The sequence below is a fragment of the Oreochromis niloticus genome, linkage group LG12 (genome assembly GCF_001858045.2).
Source record: "Oreochromis niloticus isolate F11D_XX linkage group LG12, O_niloticus_UMD_NMBU, whole genome shotgun sequence".
Classification (NCBI taxonomy): domain Eukaryota; kingdom Metazoa; phylum Chordata; class Actinopteri; order Cichliformes; family Cichlidae; genus Oreochromis; species Oreochromis niloticus.
The window spans coordinates 35170043-35181662 of record NC_031977.2 but is presented as its reverse complement, the minus strand read 5'-3'; the positions used below and the strand labels follow the sequence as shown (position 1 = coordinate 35181662).

The 11620-nt window shown below is 41.8% G+C and overlaps 1 protein-coding gene across 3 annotated transcripts; it reads right to left on the bottom strand.

Annotated features, from left to right (window-relative positions):
• Positions 1-277: 277 nt before the first annotated feature.
• Positions 278-10852, bottom strand: grsf1 (G-rich RNA sequence binding factor 1). 3 transcript variants are annotated; one of them, XM_003444475.4, is made up of 11 exons: positions 10709-10852; positions 10345-10592; positions 5902-6046; positions 5649-5804; positions 5025-5159; positions 4694-4832; positions 4465-4574; positions 3528-3652; positions 3312-3447; positions 2114-2165; positions 278-1716 (listed from the first exon to the last, which is right to left on the bottom strand). In XM_003444475.4, exons 2-11 carry the CDS (start codon positions 10543-10545, stop codon positions 1713-1715), a joined length of 1203 nt encoding a protein of 400 aa, XP_003444523.1. In that variant the 5' UTR covers positions 10546-10592; positions 10709-10852; the 3' UTR covers positions 278-1712. The 3 variants fall into 3 exon arrangements, with proteins under 3 accessions (XP_003444523.1, XP_005451593.1, XP_025752741.1); XM_005451536.4 differs by having other exon boundaries at positions 10345-10587; positions 10709-10784; XM_025896956.1 differs by lacking the exon at positions 10709-10852 and having other exon boundaries at positions 10345-10698.
• Positions 10853-11620: the final 768 nt, after the last annotated feature.

Below are 11620 nucleotides of genomic sequence, written 5' to 3'. Positions count from 1 at the left end.
TGTGTGTGTGTGTGTGTGTGTGTGTGTGTGTGTGTGTGTGTGTGTGTGTGTGTGTGTGTGTGTGTGTGTGTGTGTGTGTGTGTGTGTGTGTGTGTGTGTGTGTGTGTGTGTGTGTGTGTGTGTGTGTGTGTGTGTGTGTGTGTGCGCGCGCGCAGGTTTTCCTTATAATAAAAACAGCTGAAGCCATTTATCTTCCTTTTCTGGTTCGCAGTGTGTCCGTTGGTGATTTAGGCTTCTGTCGGCACTTTTAAGCTAAACTTGCACTCCCTCACATGGCTGGATTAAAAAAATAAAAGAATCATCTCATTTACGGACACTAAGTGATGAAAAGTTTAACTGACATATCTTTTAACACTAGGGATAAAGATAAAAAAGGAAAAACTGGAATTCAAGGCTCGGTGTTTCGATTCAGAGATCAGGATATGGAGTTACTCACACGTTTATGCACTTTTGTGATTAAACTGGTGTCAGATTCAGGGAAAATCCTGACAAAGTCGGTCAAAATGACCGAATGCTGTCATGTTATGTGTCATTACTTCCTTAAAGACTTTTTAAAAAAAATTCATGCAATATATGAAAAAAAGTTACAAAGTGTTTATTTCCAGAGTGGAGCGGATTCTGGGAATTATAAAGAAAACTGAATTTTAGCATAAATAACCAAATCCACCTTAAGAGGTCAACATTTAACATGCCAATTTGCATTTCCAGCGTTGTGTGCTGGAAACTTGGACAGCGATTCAGAAGTCACTCCCAATAAAAATCAGTATCACCATTAAATTCTTCATCTTTGGATCTATTTTAGAAACTGAATTTGTCTCATGTCTTAATATTGGTAAAGCTATAAAAATGGAGACCAATTCAAAGCTGTTCATGGAGAATCAACCTCAACAAGCAAGTCAGTGAAAACCGCAAGATCAGAGTTTTGATCGAAGGTTTGCACATTTCAGACTCGGCCCCGGTGCTCTGTTCAGGAACAGCTGCTCCCGTCAGGGCCGGGAAACTTTAGATGCAGTGTTTCATTTTTGCAACGATGTGTTAGTCGGCACTTTTCCTGAGCGGTTTTGGTCTCGTTTCCTTTCTTTACGCTAAGCTCAGCTAGTTTCATGTAATGAGAGATAATAAATGTATTTTGCAAATGATCACCTGATTCTTAAGTTTACAAAGCTGTTTTCTTTTTCCTGCTGTTGTGTATTAGAAGTGGCATTAACAAGAAGGCTTAAAATCAGTCATTTAACATGAAGTCACATCTGAGTCTGGTGTGTTTTAAACTGTAGCAGGTGAATCATACATTTTTAGACTGAAGGCTTTTTGCTTTGGATAAACTGAATGTGTTTCAGCACTTTTGATGCACGGCTCTCTGCCTGGCTGAGGTAAAGTGAAGACACATCAGTGCAGGTTTAACTTTTATGTTCTGTTGATTAAAAACAACTAAATCTTTATTTTTTTGTGGCTGATGATTAACAGGTGAAGTGGAACAGCTTCTTGGCTTAATAAACATAAGAATTTACAAGTGTACGCCTCTTTCTTTAAAATTAAAGTGGAGATGCAAACCTCCAGAATAAAATCAAAAAAACATTATAGGAATATTACATTTGATTAAATAAAGACGGACAGGTTTGCCTTTGACACCAGGAATGTTTATTAGATGTCCACGTCAGGCTGGAAAATAAATACGGGAATCCTGTGTGTGTTTGGCATCCGTGTGTCGACGTTCACCTGCAGGAGAGGGAGAAACAAAACGCGCTCAGTCGAGGCAGCTTCAGGTTTTCTCTGCAGCAGCTGGGTTACTCGGTAATACGTGTTTAACCTCTTTATATTTTCTATTATTAGTTTTACATTTGTAAAATCAGTCGATCCGTCCCTGAATAACAAACAAGATGAGGGAAGGATCTGTGTACGGGCCTCAGAGCAGTTTGTCTACGACACAAATTAATTTGCATCCTTTCCTCTCCGAGACTTTGAGACCAAATATTTTCTCACAAAGAGGAAACGGCACTCTGTTTGACTCTAGTAATTATTGGTTTACACAAAAAAGGACCACTCCACTGTCTTGTGCATAACTTGGTCTCTTTTAAAACAAAGTAAATTGACTGATGGTAGATGTGTTTCCTACCTGCTGTCACAGTCTGGGACAGAGTTGAGAAATAACTCGATGTATCGCTCGCCTGAAAGAGAAGAACCAAATAAAGTCAATATCTGCCACCGACCAAAAAGCAGCAAAGACACATTTTAGACATAAATATTATTTGGATCATAGAAAAAAAAATAAAATAAAATAAAATAAATATATATATATGAAGAGCAGAGAAGACTATCATCCAAAAGAGCAGTTGTTCCTGTGGCCACCATTAAATCCTTTACTGGGAAAAAGCGAGCAAGAGTCCTTCATCAACAAATACTGACGTGAAGAAAAAGCGAAGTTTGAAGCTGCTCCATGCACCGCCGTTTATTTTACACAGAGAAGTAAAGCAACATTAAACTATGTAGATGAACTGATAACTTGATCTGATCCCAGACCAGTTAAATTATAAAGCTCGCTGAAGGCTGACGGCAGCCATCATGTTATACATGGGAGCAAACAGGGGTAAGTCTAAAGGGGGGCATGGGGTGTACTAGATTATATTAATTTCAAGGTTTTGTAACAATTTTCAGATTGAAAGAGAAACAATATCAAATATTGTGTTAATTAAATTATATAATTTAATATTTAAAAATGTAAAAATAAAAGCTTTTTTCACAAGCCCATAAAAATGCACATGGGCCATTGAACTCGCTGACCTGAGGGTTGTTGGTTTGGACACTGAATTATTATTAATATAACATCTGTTTTCAGCAGCACAAAAACTTGCCTCCTGCTAACGTCAGAAAGTTTTCCAAGACGACGGAGTAAAGGTAACATTTTTATACCTTACTTTAGATTGCATCTATGTCTTATTTTATTCAAGTTTGACCTTTGACTCGAGATCATTTCCATAGTTTTGCATTTAAAAGATGTTTTTCTTAAAAATGTAACTTTAATACGAGACGTAGGATCAAAGAGTTTATTTTGGGGTTTTGACAGATGTTGTATGCAGTTAAACTTTAAAACATTCACGTTTCTAAAATGGAAATCAATGAGAAGTTCATTCTGAACTCATCTTTTAAAAATGTATTATTGCTCATTTATAAGACAAAAGTATTTCTTATCCAATTACTCGATTAGTTGATAAACTACTCGATTACTAAAATAATCGACAGCTGCCGCCCTGTTAAAGAGTCTAACTAAAAGCAAAACTAAAACAACGCTGTGAAAAGCTCGCCAACAGGCTCACCTATGTTCATTCTGTCTTTTGACATGGCGGCCACGGCGTCTCTGTGGCAGTGGAAGTAAACGTCAGCCTCTCCGCTCGGCCTCCCGTCGGGGCCGCATTCGATCAGGATCTTAGACACGGCCAGAGGATAGAAGAACTGCGAGAGAGAAACACACACATGAAATCACGTCTGACGCCGAACTCAGTTTCATCATCTCGACATGTGAACAGCTTTACCTTCACTATGTCTTCCCCAGAAGCCTGGAAAGGAAGTCCTCTCACATGGATGTAGTGCAGCGGTACGGTGGAGCTCTGAAGGTGAAGTGACGGAGGAGGCGAAGCAGGTGATCTGTTTTCAGGGGCTAAAACAAAGAGTTTTTTAGTATCCCATTACACTGCTGTCTGTAACCAGGTTCATGTATTATTTGGGCTTGAACTTCCATAAATGGTTAAAATATCGTCAAATATTCATATATTTAATCTATACCCCCCCCCCCCATGAGTCTTTATCAGGGTTGCATAATCAGTCAGAATCAATGTGCCAGAGGGACGGGCTAACTACCAGCACCTGTTGCATGGTATATAGCCCATAGAGGGCGCTAACTGTGCTGTATATGTCAGGTCATTTAGATGCTTTCTACCCTGTAAAGCACAAGAAAGTCTTTTTTTAAATATGGTTTATAAGATTAAATTGGCACATGTAAAAGATGTCCACATGAAGAGTTTTAACCCCACACTGTGTTACCTGTTCGTCACATCCTAAACTTCTTTCATCACATCTTAAGTGTCATTTATTTTCCCATAAATGTATCCGTTTACCGAATGCCGACTGATCGACAACTGAGCTGGAATTGGGAAAGGAGCTAGAGCAGAGTTCACCAGGAAACACTGGTCAAACGAACACATGTACACAGGCGGACATATTTCCAGAACCATAAAATACGCTTTACTCCCACCAGAGATTTGAGGAGAGGATGTGAGGCGAAAGGGTATTTGACTAAATGGGACACTGGAGCCTTTGAGCCTCTTTTCAAAACGATGTTAAATATAATATTTTGCAGAGCCACATCACAAATTTTTTTGTTGCAGCCACTCCTGCTGTACTTCTTTTTATTTGTTTTATGTTTATATTCAAGTGTAAGATTTGCACGTTTTTTGAATTAAAATTCCTCACCACTCCTCCTGTCCACTGACTGAGGCCTGGACTGAGAGGAAAATGGACTCGTCCTCCTCCCCCAGGTTGAGTGAATCTCATCTCTTCTGCTGGGAAACACCTCGATGTATCTGCAGATATTAGAAACAGCACAAGAAGCAACAAACATGACAAAAAATAAAAGAATGCACTTCTTCTTGCTGACCTGAGAAACATCCAGGTGGATTTGAGAGTCAGTAAAGCTTCCTACCTGTTCCCTATGATCTCTCGATCTCTCTGCAGCGCTTCATCAGCTGCTTCCTGAGACGTGAACTGCACATAAGCCACTCCAGACTTTCTTCCCCTGGAGTCTGTGACCATGGTGATCCCGTTCTCCGTTATCTCCAAACCTGTGAAATACAGCTTGTTAAGATAAAGTAGTTATAATTCTTTTCCCCTTTCATAGTTTCCCCTTTTCAAAAGGCTCAGTGCCAGTTTTCTAACTGAAAGCCGTGTGCTTAAGTGCTGTCAGTGGTCTTTTTGCAACTAAATCTGCTGAGTTTGCACTTATAACAGTCCCATGCTCTAGCAGCACAGTGTACCTGAAAAGAAGTGGACAATGTCATCCTCAGTGCAAGTGAAGGGGAGCCCTCTGAGCAGCACCACGCCATCAGCTCCTAGAGGCTGGGTGGCTTTCTTCAGGATGGCTTCAGCGTCACCGTTTGTCACTTCATACACTGAGACAGGACAGGAGAATGTGTTCTTATGAGTTAAGTCAACATGACTGCTTCTTATTTATTATTAATAAATCATATGCTGTCTGCTGTATAAGGGATGTACCCCAGAAGCTACGCCCTCCTCTGAAAGCTCTGTTCACCCACACAGAGATCACAACCGGAGATGTATGTTTGGGTAACTGGATGTAACAAACTGGGCCACAAATGCAAACTAAACTACTGTTTACAATAAAGAAACAAAGGACCAATTTAAACTAACCATGGCATGACACGTACACATAAATAAAAAACTTTGTTCTGTCATCTGAAGGTCATTCCCAATCATGTAGGAGTCCTTATTGCAGAGTTGTAGGTCTGAGTTTGCCTCAGACCATTTCCTGTGTGTCATGCACTCCAGCTGTATTTCTGACTCCATCAGGACCCTGAAACTGAACTGAGTTTTCCTTCAAACCATCACTCTTTGTCAAGGACTTCCTGTTTGGAACAAACCTTCAACGTATCGTGGGCCGAGGTACTGCCGGTGCTTCTCCAGGGCTTTGCTGACGTCCTCCTCGTGCTCCATCTCGATGAAGGCTCGTCCTGACGGCCTCCCCAGCCTGTCCAAAGTCAGGTGGATGCCTTTCACCCCATCACGTATCCTACACTCTGGTACATGGTAATTGCAAAAAATAATAATCTCATTTAATTTATTCATATACTGTGTAGTTACAAAGTAAATGTTTGCCACTCCTCAGACTCCCACCTGAGAAGAACTGCAGAAGGTCCTGAGTGGTGCAGGACCATGGGAGACCTTTCACCTGCACGATGTAAACCTCCTTGGTCTCTGGTTCCGTTTCAGGATGATAGGCCGGCAGAGGTGGGTAGTCATCCTCACAGGTTCCTCCTGTCTGGAAGATGTAGCGTCAATTAAATCAATATATCAGTGTGAAATGGAAATGATCATACATGCTTTCAATTCATCACACCTTGATTACTGTAACTCATTATTCCTGATTCTGAGATTAAGATTTTCATGATCACTTTCAGAACTTTTTATGCTCTGATGCGTCGCTGTATTAGTGAACTACAACAACCTTTAACAGCTGCTAAGGACAAATGGAGATTGTGCTGTGCATACTTGTTTAATCCACTGATACGATTTTGATTATATGTGATTTTATATTGGAAAGGATTTTGTGACTTCTGTATTTGTATCTTTCTGTATTCACTCATTCATTTAGTCTGTAAAGACGACGGCGCGTAAAGTTTTGAATGAATTCTGATAAAACTTTGTAGTGGTGTAGAGTGGGGATATGTTAGCATGTTCCATTAAAACTTGGCTTACATCCACTAAAGTCTTCAAGGTCAACTTAATGATTTATTGGCTGAAAACTGACAAAAAAGGCCTTAAAACTTACAAACTGTGTCTCTTACAAGTGTGGTTTTATTTTCAACATATAGAGAGTAACATAGAAAGATTTAAAATATCATGTAACATTTGACCTCTGATCTCTCTTTCAAGGTCAACAGACTGATCTGAAGGTCAAAGTGGTGATAACAGAGTTATTAACTACATGTAGGTATAGAGGGAATGATACTGAAATATCACATTACTCTCGACCTCTGACCTCCTCTTCAAGGTCAAATAAGGTCAAACTTTCATTAAAAAATATATTTTATCATTAAAACTTTGCCTAAAATTGCACTGCCTTTGTTTGTATTGGCAACATTTAGGAAATGATACTGGTATATGCGGAGTCTGAAAATCACATTGCATATCATGTCACATCTGACATGTACATGTGATAAACTGTAAATTTAAAGCTTAGCTATAATGTCCTGATTTATTAAGTGGATCTGTACATGATGTGTGGCTGTTGTGTTACTTCATATAGGAAAATGTCATGAAATGATCATTTCACGTTACTCAGAGGGAAAACCAGCACACCGCAGACCACGGCCTCTCTGTGTGAGGATCTAAACGTATTCTACGCTAGATTCGACACAGCGAACACCAGGAGACCGGACAGTGTGCGCACCGCGGATGACGTCAGTGCGCACACTGTGTCTGAGGAGGATGTGCGGAGGTACTTCAGGAGAGTGAACCCACGCAAAGCTACTGGTCCGGACGGGATTCCCGGCCGCGTCCTCAAGTCATGCGCGGCTCAGCTGGCTGGAGTGTTCACACATATCTTCAACCTTTCCCTCTCTCTGTCTGTAGTCCCAGCCTGCTTCAAAATGGCCACCATCGTCCCTGTACCCAAATCCTCCACCATCTCATCATTGAACGACTGGCGACCTGTAGCCCTGACCCCCATCGTGAGCAAATGCTTCGAGAAGCTGGTCAGGGACTTCATCTGCTCCGCACTACCCGACTCACTGGACCCTCTACAGTTCGCATACCGCCACAACAGGTCCACTGATGATGCCATAGCCCTGACACTCCATGCTGCCCTGTCACACCTGGAGAAGAGAGACACGTATGTGAGAATGCTGTTTGTAGATTACAGCTCAGCATTCAACACCATCGTTCCCTCGAAGCTGGACAGGAAACTGCAGGATCTAGGACTGAGCAGCTCCCTCTGCAGCTGGATCCTTAACTTCCTGTCTGACAGACGCCAAGTGGTCAGACTGGGCAGCACCACCTCATCCCCCATCACACTGAACACTGGTGCTCCACAGGGGTGTGTACTGAGCCCTCTCCTGTACTCACTCTACACCTACGACTGCACGGCCACTAACAACTCCAACATCATTGTGAAGTTTGCGGACGACACTACAGTGGTGGGTCTTATCACCAACGGTGATGAGACAGCCTACAGGGAGGAGGTCAGCGCCCTGACCCACTGGTGTCAAGACAACCATCTCACCCTCAACGTCGCAAAGACAAAGGAGCTGATAGTGGACTTCCGGAGGTGCAGAGGAGTACACACCCCCATCACCATCAACGGCGCCGCTGTGGAGAGAGTGAGCAGCTTCCGCTTCCTTGGTGTACATCTGGCTGAGGATCTTACGTGGTCAGTACACATAAACAAGACAGTGAAGAAGGCGCAGCAGCGCCTCTTCTTTCTCAGGAGACTGAAAAGATTTGGCATGAGCCCCCGCATCCTCAGGACCTTCTATCGCTGTGCCATTGAGAGCATCCTCACTGGATGCATCACCACCTGGTATGGCAACACCACCGCTTACAACCGCAAAGCTCTCCAGAGAGTAGTGCGGTGTGCTGAACGGATAATTGGAGGTGAGCTTCCCTCCCTCCAAGACATCTACAGGAAGCGGTGCCTGAGGAAAGCGGGGAGGATCATCAAGGACTCCAGTCACCCCAGCCATAAACTCTTCAGACTACTTCCATCAGGAAGGAGGTTCTGCAGCATCCGGTCCCGTACCAGCAGACTGAGAGACAGCTTTTTCCACCAGGCCATCAGACTGCTGAACACGTCATAGACACCTCACCCTCACTACTGGAACTTCAACATTATGCACTCCATACTGTACATTAATGCCACTGTTTTGCACATACCTACCTCTGTATATTTTATATTTTATATATCTTATTTTATTGTTTACTCTATTTCATTTGTAAAACATGTATATACACACTCACACACACACACACACACACACACACACACACGTAGAAAAACATATTTAGTACACACATTCAGTAATGTATATACCTTTATATATGGTACATATATTTATTACTTTTTAGATTAACCATTTTTATATTTTGCTTGTTGCACGTTATTGTATTTTGCACAACTCTGTTGCTTGTGAAGCTTGCACACAAGAATTTCACTCGCATGTACTGTACCAGTGTACCTGCACATGTGATGTGACAATAAAGGTGATTTGATTTGATTTGATTTGAGATGTTATACTGGGCAGTGAGTGCAAGCTAAACTGGGTTTATTTCTATACTCTATCAGGGCAGTGATGTCTGACAGACTGCTGCAGACTGTGGTGTCCATGGTCACTGCTAGGTTAGGTCCTACATGCACCAGGATCAACTGTATTATATGAAAGAGATGCTGCAGTGAAACAAAAAAATTATAGGAAAATTTTTGAGAAAGAAACAGTGGTGGTAGACATCATTGTACCGATCGTGGCTCAAGAGTTGGGAGTTCGCCTTGTAATCGGAAGGTTGCCGGTTCGATCCCCGGCTTGGACAGGCTCGTTCGTTGTGTCCTTGGGCAAGACACTTCACCCGTTGCCTACTGGTGGTGGTCAGAGGGTCCGGTGGCGCCAGTGTCAGGCAGCCTCGCCTCTGTCAGTGCGCCCCAGGGTGGCTGTGGCTACAATGTAGCTTGCCATCACCAGTGTGTGAATGTGTGTGTGAATGGGTGGATGACTGGTTGTGTAAAGCGCTTTGGGGTCCTTAGGGACTAGAAAGCGCTATACAAATACAGGCCATTTACCATTTACCATCATTTGGATGAGTGACAAACAGTTTCTACCACTGAAAACTCTACGTTTGAACAGAATCAATCTTTTGGGGTTCTGTACATACAGTTTTTATACCCCTTTTAGTGAAAGGGAAATTAAAGTTAATTTAGATAATGCTTCAGGATAGCTGCCCAAATAAGTGCCTGGATGTGTTTCAGTGACAAAGACATAACACTAAAAGGACCATGTAGTCATCAATTCAAGTTGATGATGTTTTTCAGTAACACTTGTCAAATCCCACAATTATAGCAGTTTTAGAGTGACTAGGAGTCGGAAAGCAGCAATGATAGCTCAGGTAGAATAATTGTTTGTACTATAGAAGGCAGGTGGTAAACCTCAGAACCAGCTCAGGTCAACTGACCATAGCCAGACCACAGAGAAATGGCTCACAATAGAAATTACTGATTCTTTTGTTCTGAGAGTCATTTCCTCCACTGCACTCCTACACCAGAACTTAGGAACCCCCACACTAGCCCCTGCCAAAGTGGGTTTGGTACAAGTGCTTTCCTTTACATGAACAGAGATATTTCTGTCCTCGAGTGTTGCATATAAGTGACACAATTCTAGATAAAAGTTCATTAAAAGCACGAATTTAAGTGTCTGATGCTCCCCAACCAAAAGATACACCCGTGGAGTTAATAAACTCTTCTAGAAGCATCTTCAGAACAGTTTTAAATGATCTTCTCGGTCTTTAACCGTCTCTAGTTGCCTCTGTGACCCAAACACATGCTAAACCATGCGGGGCTGTTCTGAGACTAACCTTCGTACAGAAGCGGCTGTGGCTGCTTCTAACTGCGGGCTGCAGCTCGCACAATCTCTGGAGACAGGCTGTCCGGGCCGCCGAAGTCCAAGTTCGCTGCTGAGTGAAGCCGCACATGCGTGAAGCTGTCGGTGCCGTTAGCTGTCTGACTGCGACACACCGCCGCAGTAAAAGCCACAGAGATTTACCCCTGCAGGACATCGTAGCCGAACCGAGCCGGAAGTCAGGTCAATAACAGACAGTCTGTTCTGCAAAAGAAAGCAGACGCCCGAACAGCGTTAGATCGGGTTTCTCTTAATGTCGCCGGTTAGCTTAGCTAACAACCGGCTTAGCATCACAATAACCTGTAACTGAACATACTCACGTGGGTCGGTGACAGTCAAGGGCAGCGCTCGAGCGCTAACTATCAAGCTAACAGTTTCACATTCTCAATATCCGATTTGGATTTTCACAATAAAGGTCTAAACATTAAACAGTTACCACAGGAAAGCTAATGACCAGTTTTATATTTTTAATTCTTTTTTATTATTTTATTTTTATTTATTTTTTAAATTCGGTTTGGTTTCAGTTAATTTCAAGGGCAGGACGCTGTTCTTTCGACATAATTCTATGTTTTAAAATGTTCAGCTTTGGTTTATTTTTTCTTAGTTTTAATATTATAGATGGTATCTGACAGGAGAACTTTTTTTTTTAAAGAAATCACAGTAGAAATTACGACATGAATGCAGCGCTTTCAGAAAGCAGTTGACTTGGTCATGTGGACATCTCAAGTCTTTTTTTATTATTTGTGTTAGTGTATTTTGTAAGTATAATAACCTGGCTAATAACTGTTACAACTGTTGTTGTGTTTTTATTATTTTTATTTTTTCAAAATGTATTTTTTTAATTAAATGTTATTTATATAGCACTAATTCACAGCTAAGTCACCTTTAAGGCAATGACGTTACAATAATAGAGAGAAACCACCATAAACCCCCCTATTAGCAGCACTTGGTAAAGGTGGGGAAGGTAAACACACTTTTAACAGGAAGAAAACTCTGGCAGAACCAGTTTTTGGGCAGTTGTCATGCAGCAGTAAAAATTTAAAATAATATATGGCATCATTCATGACTGAATTATAGAAAAACAAGTGAAAGGGATGATTAACATATTAGTAAGACCTGCTGTGATGTATGGTTAGGAGACGGTGGCACAACCGAGTGGCAGAGTTGAAAATGCTCAGGTCAAATAATCTAGAGACCACAGAGGAGACTTAGCGATGTAGTGTAGGAGAACA

What these genes read in the sequence shown, in the direction of transcription:
- grsf1 (XM_003444475.4), bottom strand. Translation starts at nt 10,545, where the DNA reads ATGTCCTGCAGGGGTAAATCTCTGTGGCTTTTACTGCGGCGGTGTGTC. An exon ending in CATTGTCCACTTCTTTTCAG is followed by an intron (nt 4,833 to 5,024) that starts GTACACTGTGCT and finishes TGTATTTCACAG; the next exon opens with GTTTGGAGATAACGGAGAAC. An exon ending in CTGGGGAAGACATAGTGAAG is followed by an intron (nt 3,448 to 3,527) that starts GTAAAGCTGTTC and finishes TCTCTCTCGCAG; the next exon opens with TTCTTCTATCCTCTGGCCGT.